Below are 20,237 nucleotides of genomic sequence, written 5' to 3'. Positions count from 1 at the left end.
CTTCACCTATAGAACCAAAATAGAAAAGGAGAAGAAGGAGCATGCCAAGCTGCACGGCATGATCCGCACTGAGATAAGTGGGGCTGAGATCGCCGAGGAGATGGAGAAGGAGCGGCGATTCTTCCAGCTGCAGATGTGCGAGGTGAGCGGTGGTGCGGGCGGCCTGGGCCTTCCCTGCCCGTGAACTCCCGCGGGAGCAGCCCGTTCCCCTGGCCTGGGGTCTGCCAGTGAGCGGCTGCAGAGAACACCAGCCGCCTTCGTCTGATTTCTGTTACTGGGGAGCCTCGGTCTGCTGGAGGGTGGGATTGATGCATCTCACACCAACCTTCTAGGGAAGGAAGGGGAAAACCTAAATTGAAAGAATATCCTTTCTGGCTTCACGCACATACTCGCTCAAACTCGCCTCCTCTCACTGGAACTTAGCTAAGAAACCCCTCCCTATGTATTTTTTAATGAGGTGTTTTGGTTTCCTATTGTGCTGATGGCATTAGTGACGGGAGAGGCAGTGAGAAGTCATCTGGGAAAAAATGCAGCTTGTCATCTGTCCCCTGTTGTCTTCTGTGAGTGAGAGCATATGACAGGAAGCCAAGCCACCTGCCTCTGGAAGCGCTTCCACCTGCTCAGTGGGGGGACACTCATCAAGGCGAGAGGGCGCGGTGCCCAGGGGAGCCAGCTCCACTCTGCAGCCCGAACCTCTGCCTTCCGGAGGCGGAAATGGCAGCGTGCAATGTCAGCGTGCGTGCACGTGTGGTATTGGTAATAGGTCTTGAAACTAGGTCCAGCCAGCTCTTGATTCCCTGTAGATAGTCCACAGCAAAGCTAATCCACAAGGGACTTTTAAATTTGGAGATGTTTAATTATAGCAGGAGCTTAGTCTTTTTAAATGTATATTTTAGGATTATATTTAAGTGAGTTTTTATTCCCAGAGCGAAGTCTTGGATGATCAGCCGAGGAGAATGAGGAGAATCAGTCCCAGGACGCGGGTATAATATTCATCTGACGTTAGTGTAGCCACTCCAGCTCTCTCTTGGTTTTTGTTTGCATGGAGTTTCTTTTTCATGCCTTTCACTTTCCCTTGTGTCTGAATCTAAAGTGTGTTTTCTGTAGACATTGTTTAGTTGAATCACTTTTTTTATCCAGTCTTTGCCTTTTGATGGGATTGTTTAATCTTTCACATTCGATGTCACTATTGATGTGGTTGGATTTATATCTGCTGGTTTACTTTTGTTTTTAATGTTTCGTGTCTTTTTTGTTCTCTCTTCCCCCTTTGCTGCTTTGTTTTTCATTAAGTGAATGCTATTGAGAAAGTTAACTAAGCTCCAAGTATTGTTGTAGATAGGAGAGTACATGTTTTTATACCCACGTTATTGTATAAACAGATATCATTTATGATAATACCTGCCTGGCCTCTTTCACATCAAGTTGGAAAAATCAGCCCAGGCAGTATGAGGCAGGGACTAGGAAACTGCTATGTGTTACACAAACACAAGGGAATGGTTTTATTTAATCAGGGTACATTTAGTAGTAGTGTTTTGCAAAGAATGGATTTGGAAAGGGTCTGTGTATGTGTTCACATTGTGCTCTCTTTTTGGCTAGTAAGGAGGAAATCTGTTTACCTAAACTCTGCAAGGGTGCTTGTTACAAATGTTGAGTGAATTGTGAACTAATAAGCATGTTATTCGGGGATCCTTGAAATGGGCGGTGCCAGTTCCAACACTGGGCTCTGTCATTGCCTCCTGTGGTGTGCTCTCAGCAGAAGGTACTTTTCCTCTCCGAGGTCTAGGTGAATGGATCACATGGGCTGGTTAAATCGTTTATTTGATTGGAAATACACAGTCTGGCTGAGCCAGTCCCAAGTGGTTGTCAGGCTGTAGTCTGTGCCGAATGTAACAGGGTCCCCACCTTTGCAGAGTTGGCAGTGAGTGGGACCAGGCATTATGTGCGTGTACAAAAGAGGGTGCCTGACTGGCAGCAAATTTGGAGCTTGCAGAGGAGGACACATCTGATGGAGGCTATGGACACCGACCAGACATGGGCCGGAAAGGGCTTTACATGGGGAAGAAAGCATGCGAAAACTGTTCGCCGAGAACCCGACATCTGAAAATGAGTAGATGGTTGCAGTTAAAATCATTTTAAAGTTGTTCACCCCTTTCCTCAGAATGAACTTTTCAAGCTTTGTAAGTGCTAGGCGTTATTTAGGTGTGACACATTTTTAGTTGCCCAGCATCTAATCTAGAAGAATGGCTTCAGGCTTCATTTTAAAGCCATGGAGCTTTTTCTTCAGAATGAAAAAATTTTATAAAGTAATTCAGCATGCCAAATAGACCTTCTGTGAATGGAGAAGGTTTGAGAGATCCCATCTCACTTTCTTATTATTATAAAAATACACACTTTAAAAAATTGGTTAATATAAATATATATGGAATTAAAAATAGTCCAAATTTTACTTCCAAAAGATAACTACTTTGACATTTAGCTAAACATTTTTCATATACCCCTATGTATACATTCATAAACATAATTTCTGTAAACAGGATTGTTCCTTAACTGATGCTTTGTAACCTAATTGTTCTTACTCAGTATTTATGGGCATCTTTCCACATCAGAAAGTCTCTGCTTTTTGACTTAATGGCTACATAGCATTTTTCTGTATGGATGCCCCACACTCTAATTCCCCATTCATTACACCTGGGTTGTTGCCATTTTTCACTTTACAAACACGTCTGCAGTGAAGCTGCTTTTGTATTCATCTTTGCAAACTTTTGTGATTACCTTCTTAGAATAAGTTCCTGTAAGTAGAATTTCTAGGTCAAAGGAGACACACATTTTAAAGTTTGACACATTGCCCAGAACCTTATTAACCATTTAACCATTTTGATACATTGCCAGACATCTTATTCAATTAGCAATGAATAAATGTCAAAAAGAAGGAGGGAGAAGAGGACAAAGGCAACAGGAAATTCTGTAGTTCACTGTTTCAGAGCGGCTTCCCATCTCCTGCTGGGTGGCCACAGCGGCAGACCTGGGGGGGTGGAGGGGGGGTATTGAATGTGAGCCTCCAGGGTTAAAGCTGAGATGCCTGTGTGGTGGGGGGTGGGGGGGTGTCAGGAGCCTTTCAGGGCATCCTGTCTTGGGGAGTACATGTTCCTGGGGTTCTTTATACCATATCCTGACAGGGAAAAGGAGTTTGGGGGGCTTTGTTCTCTAAACCTTTCGCTAAGAACAAAAGTATTTCCTGATGCTGGTTTTGTAGATTCCTGGGGCTTCCTGATGTCACCACGCTTGTTAATGAATTCTCCAAGTTAAAAATGGCTTTAATTCATTTCAATTTAAAAGTTGGTTTTTATAACAATCACTTTTTTTTTAAGTGTCAGGGAAGTGTTTTAGGATTAGAGACATGGCGACAAGAGTGTCAACTAAAAAGGATTAGCAATTAGTGTTCTAGACGATGACCCGCCTAAAGAAAGGGACCTGGGACAGAAATATGTGGACGGGAATGTTCCAGATGGTTAAATGCCATTCATTCTGACCGTCCTCATGCTTCATGCAACTCGGGCGAAAATTTCTCCTTAGCAGGTTAAGGTACTGTATTACTAGGAGTTCTTGGCACTTAAAGTTAAACATTTAATTACCTGTGTGTCAGATAATTCACATGGCACAAAACTAAAGGAGACATTTAGTTATGGCATTCAGAAAATATTAAGCCTCTACCATGAATTCTCCCCATAAAGGTGTCGGAGAGGTAGAAAAGATGATCTGTCCTCAGAAGCTTGTACTAAGCTAGTATTTGCTTACATCGATGACATTCCCCTTTTTGTTTTGTTTTTTAACAGTATCTGCTGAAGGTCAATGAAATTAAGATTAAAAAAGGAGTGGATTTACTTCAGAATCTGATCAAATATTTTCATGCGCAATGCAAGTAAGTTCTTTCTCTTTATTGTGTTATTTCCAATGTTTTTCTCCATGTCAAATTCTAGTAGATCTGTAGTATTGTACTGAGGAAAAATCAACACTCATTTAAAAATCTGTAGGGAAAGCAGTGAAGTACTGATACATGCCACAACACGGATGAACCTTGATAACATGCTAAGTGAAAGAAGCCAGGCACAAAAGGCCACGTGGTCTATGATTCCGTTTTTTTGAAAGGTCAGGAACAGGCGAACATGCAGAGACAGAAAGCAGCATAGTGGTTGCCAGGCCTCGGTGCAAGGGGAAGTGGGGAGTACTGCTAATGGGTACGGGGGTTTGGGGGCTGAAAGAAAGTGTTCTGGGATTAGATAGTGCTGGTGATTGCTCAACTTGGTGAATATGCTGGAAACCACTGAATTGTGCACTGTAAAAGAATGAATTTTATGGTTTGAGAATTAAACAATATAAAAACCTATAGTAATTATCAAATATATTTGTTTTTGGTCTTTTGATAGAGGGGCAAACTAGTTTGATGTAACACATGCTTCTCAGATGGTTTTGTTAAAAGAGAAATGAGGTGGTGTTAACGCAGTGTATTAAGTTACGAGCATGCTTTCGTGTATTGCGTATCCTGGAAAGCAAATGACAGTGATGAACAAAGCAAAGGAGAAACATCCATGTTCAAGGGCACCCTCAAGTGGTCAGCTCCGCATGTAGGTTCACCCTTCACCTCTCAGCCTTGTCTTTCCTGCTTCTCATGCTACAGCTGCTCCTGACCCCCAGTCGCTAATGTGAAGGGGCCCCTGGCTGGTGCATTCATGTTTATTGAGCGTGTGTTGTGTGCTGGGCACTGTCCTAGGTGCTGGAGAAAAGTACGTTCCAGGGCTAGTTCCTGCTCAGATCAAGTAGGGGGTTAGATTAGAGCAAACTGACTTACAAATGGACATTTAAAATGTGTTCTAAAGCATAGGGCTCTAAGAAAGAAAGCAAAAGAAGGACCTCATAGAAGTTAAGATTGAGGGCAGGGGCAGAGGTTTTTCTTCTTTTTTTTCTTTTTTGTTCTTTGCTGCATTTTCCAGCAGCTAGAACACAGTGCCTGGCACATAATAGGTACTCAAATACTTCTTGAATTAGCTGCAGGTCTCTTTGAGGAGACGCATATTCTGAATCTAAAGGATGCATAGGAGCTAGCAGGTGAGTGGGGGAAGAACATTCTAGGCAAAGTCATGGCCTTGCAGTAGGAAGAAGGCCAGCATGACTTAAGTACAGTGTGTAAAGTAGGGAGCAGCCTGAAATGAAATGGGGTCAAAAAGCCTAGAGACCTGGATGGCCTTTGAAGTCCCTCGCAAAGTGATAATCCCCCTTTGACGCTTTCCCTTAGCTTTTATCCCAAATGTACTGGGAAGCTTCTGAAAAGTTTTAAGCAGAAGATTCATTCAGGAAGCATTTACTGAGTATTTGTGAAGGGTTTGGAGTGCCGTGAGAACCTGTGGAGGTCTAGTTGCACACCTGCAGGCTGTGTGCCACACTGATGTACCTCTGCCCTCATTGTCCCCTTTTCCTAGAATGGCATTCTGTTTCCTCTGTGCCCTCCCCCAGCATCTGTCCCTTCCTAAGACCTAGCTCAGAGGGAACGGCTACTTTGAAGTCATTCTGTTCTCCCCTGATGGAATTACTGCTTCCTGTTTCTCCATGGTGACATCTTTCATATATTGTCACATCTCCCACTGAACTGTGTACTCTTTTTTTTTTTTCTTAGTCAATTGACAACATTTAATCACATGTTTACTGGTCTAGTATTTCCAACTATGAGTATCTTTTTTTTTTATTAGTTTCAGGTGTACAAAACACTAATAGTTAGACATTTATCATTTACACCCCTCACAAAGTGATAATCCCCTCCCCCAATCTACTACCCCTCTGACATCGCATACAACTGTGTACTCTTAAGGAACGCGGCCATGACGTTTACTTTTCCAGTCTGCGGGTGCCTGACACTCAGAGCGGCACTGTTGAATTGAACTGAGCTCTGCTTTGGAATTCCAGATACAACTTTGTTGACGTGCATTTCTAAGGCAGCTGAGGTCAAGCAGCAAAGGAAGTGGGTGTGTGATTCATCCTGGGTTAAAAGAAGAGCGCTGAGCCCCGAGAAACAGCCTCAGGCTGGAAAAAGACCCCCTCATTTGTAAATTTTCAAGATGAATTATTTTACAGTCTCACAGTCCGAACTTTGTGATTAACATACACATTCCTTTTTCAGTTCTTATCCTCGTAACCATATGTGAGGCATTTTTAGGAAGTGGGTCGCTTCCTTGCTGATACTTTATTTTTAAAAAGAAGCTATTCTGGGATTTCCTTTTTTTCCTTTATTTTGCCCAAACTAATCAGTTGGGTAGCAACAGGCTGCATGTGGAAAAGTGAACTAGTTGGCCTTTTATGGTCATAAGCTCAGTGACCTTTAAAAATGATGGATTGTCTGTTACTTCCTTTTGGGATGAGTATGCGTGTGCATGTTTGTGTGCGTGCGCGTGTCTGCATGTGTACCACCTGCTCTTCATTCCGACAGCTTTGAATTTTAATTCATATTTTGGGGGATAAAATGTGGAGCCTGAATGACTCAGCCATCGGACAGAGGAACCTGTGGCCACGCAGTGTTTATTTATCTGGTAGTTCCTTCGTGTTCCCCTGTTTAGCATTCCCGGGCAGCACTGCTCAGCCCTGGACACAGCTGTGCCTCAGAACTTGGAGCACGCTCTCCTGCAGGTGTGAAGAGGCCTCCTCGTGTGTACTGGATTTCAGAGCCATGTTTGGGTATTCACCCTTAGAGCTGCTTGGATGTGCATTGTTTTGTTTTTACTCATCTTTGCTTTTTACTTTAAGCGTTCTCGAAGAGGACCTCCTATTCTTTATCATTTATTTCATTTAAGGAAATAAGTTGCATCTCTACCTAGTTCCTTTATCCTACTCTCTAGTGGAATCTAGAAATAGGGCACTCTTTAAAACAACAGCAACAAAACAAACAAAAACAGTCATGTGTCAGAAGGTGGTAGTGAGTGTTGAAGTGACTTGTTCTTTGAGCAAATCCCTGCTGAGAACCACTGTGACCAGCTGTGGCTTGATGATCTTGGGGTACAGTCGAATGAGACTCAGGTCCAGTGCCCTGGACAAACTAGTACTAGTGAGAGGGAGGGGCAGGGCGCAGAAAACAGACAGGTCACGGCCGCCCTAAGGGTGGTGTGTTGCCATAAAGTCTGGAGGAGGACAGAGGGGCCACCCTGCTTGGTGGGATCTGAAAGATTCAATCTTAATGGGTATATTGTAAAGGCTTGAGACTTTGGTAGGCAGGCTAGAAAGCGTTTCATATAAACCAGTAGTTGATAGTTGGTCAAATTAATGATAAACATGGTTTGATTGAACCTTGGAAAAGTGTTAACACGTTCAACCTAAGAAAAATGTGCCAGGGGTTTTTGCTTAGGAATGTCACAATGATGGCAGTCAGCAAAGCAGTGACAACCCCTTTCTTTGACGCTTTCCCTAAGGCCAGGGCTGGTTACATTTTGAAGTTTATACCTAGGTGCCAAAACATGCCTCAGTAGGAGGGTACAGAAAGATAGGGATTTGGAAAATCAGAGGGAGGAGGTTTTCCAGGCCGATGATCAGGACGGCCTAGGTGATTACAAAGGTGAAAAGCAAATTGGTATCGTTATTCCCAGCACGCTGTCCAGTGTCACAAGGACACGATGTCTCTGATGAGAAACACCTCTCTGAGCACTTGACCCCTGCCCCCCCACAGGGCTCTCTCTCTCACTGTGGGGACAGTTGCCAGGCACAGAGATTCTTGGAGCTGTGCACCTGTTCCCTTTCCCCAGGAGGCAGGACCATTTCCATGGTGATCTCCTGTGCTAGTTTTCCTGTTCCCTATCCCAGGGTTCATTGTTCTCTCCTTCTCCCTCTCCCTCTCTCCCTCTGTCTCCCCAATCCCCTCGTTCCTCCTACCCCTCTCGCCCTCCCTGCTCCCCCTCCACCTTTTCTCCCCCCACACCTTTTCCTACCTATTTCACAAGAATTTGAAGTGATTAAGGAAATAGTTATATAAAGAAAATAACTGAAACTAGACACAAAGACCAGTTGAGTTCATGACAAAAGGGAAAAGCTCAGTTTCCCATTCCTGTGCTTGTTCTCCTAAATTTCCTTTTCAATGTAAAAGGAGTACGGCTGTGTGCTGGCCAGTGTGCTCGGAGTGGAATGCACAGAGAAGCGTAGGACGTGGCATTTCTGCCCTGACAGTCGGCACAGACACATGCAGAAATCACTGTCACACTCTGACACACTGGCAGAAGCATATTCTATATTCAAAAGCATGAGTTAGGTCAAATATAGGAATGAAGAATTATGCGTATATCGAAAAGTTAAGGTAAGAAAGTCCTAATAGCCCAGCTTCTGTGATTCCCAGTAGCTTAGCTAGTAATGGTTCATAACCCACTTCCTGTGTGTATGTTTCCCCTCCCTGCCCCCTGGAATGACTGTATTAAGTGTCATGTTGCATTGTTTCTACAGCTCCTCCTGTTTATTACGTACACGATACAGGAAATTCCCACAGGACCATTGCAGAGTTTAAAAGTAATAAACATCACCTCACATGGGCACACGTGAAACCCAGAGCACTTTTTGAGGGTAGTCTCCTTGTGTCCAATAAACTGGCAGAATTTGTAGACTCTGTTTCCTTCCTTTCTTCCTTCATTTACTTTTCATTCAATGCGTGTTGCGTGCCTGAAATGTGCCCCATGTGGATTTGTGGTGAAGGAGCTGATGGCATGGATTGAAGCTTGGAGCAATAGGCAGAGCGACAGCACATGGCCATCACATACTTGTCACAGGGTTTGACCTCTGGCCTAAGCTCATTGGGAAACGTTTTCTTTATTTCTCTCAAAAGGGTTACACATACCACGCTTCTGAGCGAGTTCTGAACATCAGCCTATCGCTGCTGCAGAAAAACTTGTCTAGCTTCTGTTGTATTTCCGGAATCACTTACTATAAATGACTTCACAAGCCTTGCATTCTGAGTTTAAAAAAAAAACCAAAACAGTTTCCTTTTGGTATTTGATCTCAACTTCTCCAACTCCATTTCCACACTCTGCAGGTGGAGCATGGGCCATTCACGTGCATCAAACCTGCTTAGTTTCTTCTGCATTCTTTCTCTTTTCCACTTCGCTATCACCTGCCAAAGGACATTTTTTCCTGTATTATTCTTATTTGCACCCCATGCTTTTCTGGCCGCAGACTCTTCCACTTCCAGCCAAAAGCCTTTGTGCCTTTATCAGTCCTGTTTCCCATTATCAGCTGAGACTTTGGGGCTCATTTTAATGGGTCAAGAAAAATCACAAATATTTTGACTAATTACAATTCCTTTTCTATTTGCCTCTAATAGTTTTGAGTGTCTTTGTATTCTTGATTTGCCTGATATTTTAAGGTTCAGTTCGTACAGTGTTTTCCCCCAGGAATTACATAATGATGTTAATTGTACTCCTTTAAAGGAGTTTTTTCCTCCATCTAACAAAATTGTTTTCTCTTTTATGAAACACAACCTGTGTTTCCTCTTTTTTCCTCCTAGTTTTTTTCAGGATGGACTAAAGGCAGTTGAAAGCCTCAAACCTTCCATTGAGACACTTTCCACAGATCTTCACACAGTAAGCAGCCCCACCCTGCACCCGCCACATCAGTGTTAAAACAGTTTTTGTGCAGCAAACGCTTTCCTGTAAATGTTGTTTCTGTATAATCTTGTGTTTGCTGCTGCACTGCCCAGACACGACCAGCCTGGTAGTCGTGTGGAGTGTGGCATCCCCGTTCCCTGCCTCCGTCTTGGCTGGGGGAGGTTTGACCAGTGAGGGAGGCAAGCGTCGCTTAGGTGTGGGAATGCCCTGTGAGTGCCAGCATCTCACCGTACATCAGTCGATCCTCTCTCTCTTTTGTTTTCCTTAAAGATCAAACAGGCCCAGGATGAAGAAAGAAGGCAGTTGATACAGCTCCGGGATATTTTGAAATCAGCATTGCAGGTTGAACAGAAAGAGGTGAGGGGATTTAATTTTGAAGTAGGGCTGTTTTATTTTATACTATGTCTCGGAGGCTTTGGGACTGAGGAAGGTGAAATCCATGTCTTCTAGGTTCTCTCTGGGGCTGTATCGAGCAGCACTGCAACATTTCAGTTCTTTAAGTTTGGTTTCAAAAAACCATTTTTTAAAGTATGTTCATTTCATTGGGGAAGCATTAAATACCAGCCTTAATGGCCATGTATAAACCTTTTCTGTTCTGTCGGTTCTAGACGAGTAACTCTTAGCCTCTCTGTCACGTAGACATTCGTTACTTACACCACTGGTTTCTACCTGGAACTCTGGTGTCCCCGCCCTGAGACACGTGGACCCTGCCCACATAGGCATCAGCGGTAACCGGGGGCTGCGAGTCTTCCAGCCCTGAGACTGTGCTCAGTGAAGTGTGAGGAGCTAGATTTTCTTACAGCTGCGTTCTGATGGGCAGGAAAACACCTTTGTTTCTCTGGCGTCATCTTTTCATATAATCACTTCTCTGCATGCTAACACATTCACAGTGATAATTTGTGCTTCTGGGGCTCGTTAAAAAAACATTAAAAAGTAAATTTCTTAGGTAATTTTGTGGTATGTTTGCTACGGTGTGGATATTATAATGTGAAATTTAACATAAATCTGCTTCCTTGTCAATAAAGGAATGTGTTTAAATGTATCGCTAGTAGGTCTCAGATAAATAATTCTGTGAAACTACTTAGCAGAGCATGAAGTTCACTGTTGGCAGTTTGGTCTGCCCTGTTTTGTTGTAAGTTCCTGTACTGTAACTGAATATTGTTGTTTCTCTCCCAAATGCATTTACCTTTTGTGACCGAAGTCTAGGAGAGTAAGTAGTTCAGTATTTTAATAAATTGGAGAATTGTGCATGCTTTCTTCATGAACTTCAAAAAATAGTTTCTTCCATGTATATATTAACAGCTAGTAGCATTTAAAATTTTAACACTTTGTCTCTCAATAGCAGTGGGTTTTATTGAAGGCTAAAAGAATTTGAATGCACAAATATTAGTGAAATGGGAATCCTCCAGGTTTGCAGTTTATGTGGTTGCTGTTGTTCCTTTGTGAGAACGAAGCGTGCCCCCCACACACACACACCAAAGAGCTGAATTCTGCTTGACCTTCGAGTCCATCTTAAACCTCTGGAGTGAGCGCGGCCCCTGCTCCCCAAGCCCCAGGGATCTAAGTTCATACACCATGTTCTGTTTGAAAGACTTAATTCAGTCACACCACATTCCTTCTGGGTTGTGGGCTGCGTCTTCAAGCACACAGGTGCTTCTTCTCAGGCTAGACTTTGAGCAGCTTGAGGATGCTCTTATGCCTTTCCTGCCATCCCATTGTAGCACCTTACTGCTCATTGAGAAGGCCCTTGGTGAACAAGGGTCAGCTGAGTGACAGATTGGCAGATGGAGGTTATAGGTTAGTGCTAGAAATTACCCACTGCATGGCGACTTCCTCCCAGTCGAGAGAATACACATCCTGACACTTTGATATTCCCAAACTTCGAATATAAGCAGAAAAGGAACCTAGAAAGAACTTGGAGTGTGAGAGAATAGTGGCTTAACTGTAACGAGAAGAGGTGGTGCCAAGTGAGGGAGCCAGTCGCCGGGGAGGCAGCCTGCCCCCCAGGGCATCAAAGGGATGGTTGAGAGCTGCTTTTGTCGGAGAAGGAGGGTCCAACCTGTGACCCAGGCCCCGGGTTAAACAGAAGAGCAGGTGCTGGCGCTCAGGAGCCCTCCGGGCCCAGCGTGAGGGCCATGTTCCCTGTGGCCGTGCAGAGCTGGGCCGTTTGGGAAAACGCTGTTGTCAGACACCAGTTATTTATAGCTCTGCAGAAAAGTAAAACAAATGTCCCAGCACAGACCAGAAATTGTTATGGTTTGTTGTTTTGTGGGTTTTGTTGACCAGCCCCTCTGCCTCAGATTGCACACAGAGGTCAAGTGAAGCTTCTTTGCTGCCACCCTTTTGGTTGATGCCCAAAGACCGAACTCACCAGTCTCCTCATTGGGAATGTGAAATAAAAAATGTTCTGTAAAGTATAGAGTCTCTCCTGTATATCTCACTCTGCATTGCCTTTTGATGCTGCTATTCCAAAAATTGGACAGTCTGTGAACACAGTTGCAAGTAACAACCAAATATGTATGAGTGAAATTTTGTATATTTTAAGATAGTTTCTTTGATTGGGGTTCCATCTTGTGTCCCTCCAATCACAGTGAGAATTGGCATTTTTGGCATTGTTTAGGCTCCCATTCCCTTTTCTTGGATTCTCTTCTGTGGCTTAGAAAACTAAAAGTGTTGGTGGTTTTTATTCAGTGTTCTAAAAATTCTAACTGTAACTACATAATTATAGTTTATAAAACTTAGGTAACGTGCCCTGAGGAAGCTGCATTAATGGTTGGTAGGAGCCAGTCTCCTTGTTCCTGCCCATAAATCTCAACCATCACTCTCGGGCTCCGTGAAGAACGTGGCTGTTGCATATGGTGGCTTTGGGCTGCTGCTCCCTCTCACCCTGTGGCCTCACTTTGGAAAGGAGACTGCCGTTCTGCGCCCCGTGCCCCCCTATGCCTCCAAATCACTGGCATTCCTATTTTGTTTTTGATATTTCTGCTCTCTGTAAAGAGCATACTATGGTTTGATTTTTCCATTTTATTACGAAAATTTTCAGAGTTACAGAAGAGTTGACACATTGTACCGTGAGCACCTGTCCATGCACCGTACTTTTAACGTGTGGCAAAAATCCCTTCTGCAAAGTGAAAACCCCTCCATACTGCTGGTTGTTGCATGCGCCCGCTCCATCAGCCTTGCCTGCTCCTGCCATCCCCATCTCATGTGTGCTCGCCCAGTGGAGTTCTGCCGGTGCAGATCCCACTGCAGTGCTGGCAGGTTTTCTGCCAAAACTGGGCTGTGGGCATGTTGTTTGATGGTAAGAACGGAGCCCTGTGCTTCTGGGGGCAGGCCCGAGGCTCGGGGAGATGGTCTTACAGGCCTGAGCGCTGAAACCACAGTGCTTTTCCCACTTGAGAGATCTTGAGTACGGTCTCTCTCTTTTTCTCAGCTTGCTCTACCCCCTTTTAAAGTGTCCATGTCTGGTAGCATGTGGTTGGATAGCATGTGCGGTCCAGGTTAGCAGAGGTCCATCACGGCCATGGTTCTCCTGTGACCCTGACTTTTCTGGTCTGGGCTTGCATGTCATCTCATGCCCGACTTGGGCCTCCATCAGCCCCTCTGGCCAGGTGTCCCTTTCCCCACCTCTCCTGCCCAGCCGGGCGGCCTAGCACTGGCCTTCATTTCAGTCTGCCTTCATGGGGGACTTGTTTGTGGGTTCACACACTCAACTGCCATTTTCTTAGCAGCCACTCTACGGCAGGCACCGCTCAAACAAGCAGAATAAGATAGATACAGTTCTCACTTCTTAAGGGGCTCCCAGTCTGGGGGTGTGGTCAGAAAAGTCCCTGGGGTCCAGTGTGATGAGAGCTCTAGCAGGAGCTCAGCTGCAACAAGAGGCATCTCCCAGTGCGGGGCAGGGGGTTTGGAGGATGATTCAGAGATGCACGTCCCCACTGCCCCTCACTCTGTCATTGTCATGGCAATTCCTACTTGCCTCGCTTCACAGGTTTTTCCAGGCACCTCACAAATGTGATCAGTAATCCGTACAGTGCCTATCAGGGCAGACGGGATTAGCCCACGTTTACAACTTGAGTCAGAGAGAGGGGACAAACACGTGGCTGGAGCCCACTTATTAGAGTCGGAGCCAGGATTTGAACCCTGGTCTGTTCCACTGAAGCCTGTTCTCTTTCAGTTGTATTATATGACTTTAATATCTTGTGTCAGATTATTTTAAGAAATTACCCAGATATAATGGAGGATAGGTGGTGATGAGATCTGAAAGCACTGTTCTTAGGCCGTGGCCTAGTGCTTGCTTAACAAAGCCTCCAGCAGCTAGTGGTGTCGTGTGTAGACACACCTGTCATACCTTGGGAAGATGAGAATGAGTTGGACATCACAGCCCTTCCTTGGCAGGGAAACTAAACATGCAGAGGGGACTCCTTGGCAATCCGTTCATCACAAGAATTGTTTGGACACAGACTTTCTGAGAGGTGGACAGAAAAAGTTTTTATGTTCTCGAGTCTTACAGAGCTCGGGAATACTTCCAATGTGATGTACACATGTCATATATTCAGCATCACGCTTTCCCCCTCATTCCTGAAGGTGTCACACATTTAGTCCACTGTTCATCTGGGTGGCTTCTGTCGTGGCAGGACCCAATGGTTAATTCTTCAGACGGCCACACAAAACTTAAGTTCATGGACAGTGCCTGGGATCTGAGGACTTGTTTGGATGTCACAGGATAGAGGATATGTGGATATTAATAGAATTTTGTGAGAGCCTTTTGAAGGTCCATAAAATGCCCACTTGGCCTATTTGCTTCAGACACACAAACAGTCTCCACGCGGCCAGGCCCACTTGGTCCAGTCTTAGGTCATCCTGGACTAAGAACAGAGGACGTTGGAGAGTCTCCGAAAATCAGGGCAACAGGGACCCCATGGCCAGTTGCCTCTGGGTTAGATTCTTCTTCTCCCAGAAAGAAAAGCTCTTTTCCCTTGGATTATATTCCATTCAATCCAAGTCTTTGTTATGTGGAAAGGTCACCTTCCTTTGTTACTCCTTCACTTGATCAGGTATTATATAAAACACCTATATAAACAGGTAAAGAAAGGCTATTTTTGTTGGGTCACCTAGAAGTCACCTTGAGGATGCTAAACTAATCAGTTCTAAAGCACATTCCATTTTATGTTAAATTACATGGCTCTTACGTACAAATTTTAAATTTTACAGCTTCAGATTTGCTTGCATTTTCAATCGATTCAAGAAATGCCTGGTCTGAAGAATAAAACAGTAATTTCTTCCTTAACTTCTGGGTCTGATTCTGTTGAAAAGAAGAATGTCCTTCATCCTCTTCGTAAGACCTGTCAAGAGTCGTGATTAATGTGCTTCACATAAACACTTTTAGCAGTTCTGTCACATGGTTTCACCATTTATTTAGTGCAGGGCTTTTTTCCCTCCCCAAATCAATAGACATATCCTTAGTTGTGAATTTAGTCTTTTGGCAGGTATATTTTTAGCCTTTCACAGAGATTCATATAGGTGAGCGGTATTTCTCTGTTTTCCTCCCCACTGCATTTATTCCCAGTGATGTTTACATTTTAAAGTTGGGTTTGTTCTAAATGATCATTGCTAACATACTGCCATTTTGAGAGAATACGGGAGCTGAGACCATCCGTATCTGACGAATGAGCTGTTTGCCTAGCTGTCTAGAGGCCTAAGTGTTATGCGAACTCCCTGTGGAAAATGAGGACGTTTCTCCTATTTTGGGGTCTGTTTCTTCAGGCTTTGTTGTCAATTCCGTAATGGAATGCCTGAGCACACTATTGATTTCTCAGATGAAGTTGGTTTTTTGTTTTTGTTTTTGTTTTTTGCAGAGTTACCTTATATATTTTTCAGAGTTAAAAAATCCGTACTAGACAACCCATGTTTATGGAATAGAAGACTTATATTCCTTTTTATTTTTAAAAAAACTTAATATTCTTAAGATGCCGGTACCTCCCAAATTGATCTGCAGATCTGGTGCAATCCCCAATCAAAATCCCAGCTGCCTTGTTGCAGAAATTGACAAGCTGATTCTAAAATTCATATGGAAATGCAAGGAGCCCAGAATAGCCATAAAACAATCTTGAAAAAGAAGAGCAAAGTTGGAGGACTCACACTTTGTGATTTCAAAACTTACCACAAAGCTTACCACAATAATCAAGACAGCGTGGGACCGGCATAAGGGTAGACGTCGATCGATGAAACAGAATTGAGAGTCCAGAAATAAACCTTTACATTTATGCTCGATTGATTTTTCAAGTGTGCAAGAACAATTCAATGAGGAAAGAACGGTCTTTTCAACAAATGCTGGGACAACTGGATAGCCACAAAGAAAAGAATGAATTTGGACCCCTACCTAACACCAGAATCAAAATTAACTCAAAATAGATCGAAGGCCTAAATGTAAGAGCTAAACTATAAAACTCTTGAAGGAAAACAGGGATAAATCTTCACGACCTTGGATTCAGCAGTGATTTCTTAAATGTGACATCTAATCTACAGACTTACAAAAGAAACAGTAGATAAATTGGAGTTCATCAAAATTAAAAACTTTAATGCTTCAGAAATCTGATGTAAAACTGCCAAGAATCCAGGTGGCTTGCTGTTGGTTTCAGATGCAGTCTTACCTGGGACTCGAGCCTGTCTGTCCACTTGACTGGCCTTAACGTTGGTGACATTATTTGTCCTTATTTCCGTGGAGGGCGGCCACAGCTGCCACTTTCCCCTCTGTGCTTCTGTGTGTACCTCTCTGTCGTGAATACCCTCCCTTTATTCTCTTCCAGGTTTTGCTTTCATCTTTAAAACTCTGCCTCCAGACTGTCCTGTGGTTTCCCCGTTTGGTCTTCACTTCTTAGTACATACACTCTCAGTTCGGATCACATTCCTTGTCATGCATTAGTTCTTCCCTCGTTTGGGGAAGTACCACCTCATGTGCCTGGTGGTACACATGAGACCAGCCCTGGTCTCTTGGGACATCCGCTGGTGAGGGCGCGGTGTGAGGGAAGGAGCATCCGAGTGGGAGGCAGAATTCCCTCCCACTCTCCACTCTGGCTCCAACTAACTCTGTCCGGAGCAAATCACTTACTTTCATTGTGTCTGTTTCTTCCATTATGGAATGAGCTGGATGGGGCTTCTCAGCAACAGTTAGAGGCAGGTGCTAGCCTGGTTCACTGCACTCCGTCCATGTGTGCTCCCCTTGTTTCCTCATGTCGTCCAGCATTTCCAGCGCTGACTGGCGGCCCCTTGCCGCTCTCAGCTCAGGACTTCTGGTATCGTCTGGTAAGCACAGCTGAGCGTGTGTTGGAAGCCCAGGTTCCACTGATGGTCCTTGCCCTTAAGATGCTGAGGGCTAGACTTTGCCCTTCTCAGCTGACCAAGTGGATGGTCCACCCTGAGGCTGAAGCGCTTAGGTTCAGGGCCATGGCTCCTCCTGGGGTCATGGGGTCAGGAAGTGACTATTGCTCTATACCTGTCATGTACCAGGTGTTTACATGCATTGTCCTACTCAAGCCTTACTATATTTACCATCCTTACTGGGTATTGTTTTCCTATTTTCCAAGAGGAAACTGAAGCAGGGAGCTTAAGTAACTTGCCTAAAGTAAGAGGGCGAATATTGCCCCCTTTTTTCCTTTTTTTTTGCTTTACATCCCTGCCTTTTCCAACGTGACATGTTACCTTCCTTTTCCAGGGCATCTTTCGCCACGTCAGGAGCTTCTTGCCATTATTAGGGACTAAAGGCTCATAATTAAGTAAAACCTTGTATCTTTCAAATGAATCATCCTTTGGGCCAGTTTGGGGATACTGATTTTTGACATTTCTCTTCTCAAGCCTGGTACGTGACATATATGAGTTCCTGGATATGAATTTTTTTTGTCACTTTTTTGATGCGGTGAGAAGGGGAAGTTTCTCTAATTTCAAAACAATTTAAGGGCGTGAGTTTCCTTTGTGTGCTGCTTTTTAGAAATTTGGACTCTGGACAGGATTAAAACCAACTTCTTGACCATTTCTAGGATTCCCAGCTTCGCCAGAGTACAGCCTACAGCCTTCATCAGCCTCAGGGAAACAAAGAACACGGGACCGAGCGCAACGGCAACCTCTACAAGAAAAGCGACGGGTACGTGGGTGGCGCTACTATGTTCCATGTGTGTTCATTGTCTCCTGCGTCCAGAATTTCTAAACTCTTGTTTATTTTCCCCCCGTTTATCTGGAAGGATCCGAAAAGTGTGGCAGAAAAGGAAATGTTCAGTCAAGAATGGTTTTCTGACCATATCCCATGGTACTGTAAGTATTGTCTGTTAATTCATGGTCTCTGTTGTAGTGAGACGCGCGAAGAGCTTAATGAACTGACAGGACATAGGTGTCCTGTGTGTGTTTGGTATAAAGGATGCGTTTTAAAGACGGCCCCTGTTAAGAACAGCGTGTTTGGGTCCGTCTTCCATTCGGTACACCTGCATCCCCTTTATGCTTTTCCAGAGGTGGGGGGAGCCTCGTCATCTCTCATTATCCAACAGAGTCAGGAATAACTGATGAGCTGGGGGTCCTTATTCAGAAGCTGTGACTTCTAGAAACAAAAACACAGCAAACCGCTCCCCAGCTGCCTTTGTCTCTGGAAATGGAACGTCGCACTTGGGAGGGTTTCTAGTTTTCCATTAAGGGAAAAGCATTTACGTGGTCAGGACTCTGGGAATCAGAAATCCCAGAGGAGAGGTTTCAGTGATTTCAGTATAGAAATGTAACACGCTGCGCCCAACCTGAATCAAGCCCTTTGTCTGTCATCCTGCGTACCGCTGCCCATGCAAGAAACTGAGCCCTGTACGTTGAACCTGTTAAAACCCAATCAGAATAAAAAATGATTTCCTAATCTCTCTTTCGGACACCAGAGATTGTGACCACAGCCACAAACACAGCCCTTCACACCACGGTGCTCTTCACCGTAGAATTAGATGTGATGGGCTCTGGTGACAGCCGTGTAGGCCAGTGGACATTTTTGAAAATGTCTAAAGGCTGAGTCGGTTGCCCTTTTGTCGCTAATGAGCACTGGTGGTGGCCTGCGTTTCTATTGCCCAAGCAGGAGGCCTGCTGCTGTGTGCACATTAGTTGGCGGCCTCAGTCCTGTGAGTGGATGTAATGGGGACAGCCCTGAGCCTCCCCCTCCCACCAGTTCCCTGTCCCCTCCCCTGTTCCCACCAGTTCCCCTGGTGAAGGAAAAGCAATTCTAGGCAGTAGCGCAGATGGGCTTTTCAGGCCCCTATAGAAAAATCATGACTCAGAGTGGCTTCGAGAGAAGCAGCCCTTCTCAGTACTTAGGAGAAAGGAAATAGAAGAAAAGCCCATTGAAGGATGGCCCTGCAGTAGGCCCACTGGGGCTCTTCATTTTCACCGAGCCTGCCCTGGGGGAGGGAGACAGTACAACTAGCATATGTCAAGTGTTGTCTGTAGGGATCTCTTGGGATGCCTGGCCTAGGTGACTGACTGTCACTTGCCTAGGCAAATACAGGTCATTTCTCTTTACTGAAATCCAGCCTCACTGTTCCCATGGAGATCACCACGCCCTCGGGGGCCATGCAGTTTGGACCTGGAGTAATGTTCTTTCCATATACCGTGTTTCCCCAAAAATAAGACCTAGCCAGACCATCAGCTCTAATGCCTCTTTTGGAGCAAAAACTAATATAACACCCGGTCTTATTTTACTATAAGACCGGGTTTTATATAAGACCGGGTCTTTGCTCCAAAAGAGGCATTAGAGCTGATGGTCCGGCTAGGTCTTATTTTCGGGGAAACACGGTAGACATGTGCCCCTGTGTGTGGGTCTGCGTGCTGTAGACTAAAGGAAGCGCATTCATTTAGTCGCCACACCTTTTTAACATTAAGACTGTTCGACTGGAGGAGAGCTGGGTTCCCTCCCCGCTCTAAACACCTGTGATTCTGTGGTTTATTTTCAAATTGTTTTCCACTCGGTTGTTTGTTTTAACGCAGATTAACTGCCTCAGTGCAGAACACGTCATAAAATAAGACTTGAGTTTCATTTCAGGCTTGTTCACGACTCTGAAGTCATCTCGGGTATTTGTTTCATTAGACGCAGGGCCTCAGCTTAAGCCAAAGCGTGCTTCTCCTCTCCCTCCCGAGCAATGGAAACAGGCCTCGTAACCCTCTGTCGACGCCATAAACTTTGGTTTGTCTCACTTCCATTGCTTGAGCTTCCTCTCAGAAGACATAGAGGCTTAGTTTTCTTTCCATTTTGATGGGTTGCCCCATATTTGAGCAGATAGTACACTTCACCAGCATGCAGACAGCTCAGCTTGTCACACCCCTCACAGATGTAATTTGTGCTTTGTGTCTGGGGGGAACCCTCTTCAGAAAATCTGTGCTCTAGATGCCTTATCCTGCCTCCAGCCTGGGCCTGCAGCGAGTGGCTGGAGGAGTGGCAGGCGGGGGCCCTGTCCCTCTGCCAGGCCGGGACAGTCTGTGGCTCCTAGGCAGGCCCCCCCTCCCCCCCCAGGGCGGACCGCTCCTTTCCCCTCGGCCCCTGTGCTCGCTCCAAAAGGCAGAGCCCTGTCACCCTGTGCTCCTGCAGCCAGAGCATTGGCAGCG

At 44.9% G+C, this 20,237-nt stretch overlaps 1 protein-coding gene across 9 annotated transcripts in view; it reads left to right on the top strand.

Moving 5' to 3' along the window:
- The window catches only part of ASAP2 (ArfGAP with SH3 domain, ankyrin repeat and PH domain 2), a 147,546-nt gene that overhangs the window by 86,541 nt on the left and 40,768 nt on the right, over window positions 1-20,237 (top strand). For 5 of the 9 annotated variants that reach the window (XM_033125013.1, XM_033125014.1, XM_033125010.1 and 2 more), the window contains 7 exons: window positions 13-142; window positions 3,834-3,919; window positions 9,521-9,596; window positions 9,891-9,977; window positions 10,822-10,830; window positions 17,657-17,760; window positions 17,858-17,927. In XM_033125013.1, the coding sequence (XP_032980904.1) occupies window positions 13-142; window positions 3,834-3,919; window positions 9,521-9,596; window positions 9,891-9,977; window positions 10,822-10,830; window positions 17,657-17,760; window positions 17,858-17,927 (562 nt within the window). The remainder of the gene's footprint in view (window positions 1-12; window positions 143-3,833; window positions 3,920-9,520; window positions 9,597-9,890; window positions 9,978-10,821; window positions 10,831-17,656; window positions 17,761-17,857; window positions 17,928-20,237) is intronic. The other 4 variants (XM_033125016.1, XM_033125015.1, XM_033125012.1 and 1 more) reach the window with 1 other exon arrangement.

This window comes from Rhinolophus ferrumequinum, chromosome 13 (assembly GCF_004115265.2).
Source record: "Rhinolophus ferrumequinum isolate MPI-CBG mRhiFer1 chromosome 13, mRhiFer1_v1.p, whole genome shotgun sequence".
NCBI lineage: Eukaryota > Metazoa > Chordata > Mammalia > Chiroptera > Rhinolophidae > Rhinolophus > Rhinolophus ferrumequinum.
This window is presented reverse-complemented; position numbering and strand designations above follow the sequence as displayed.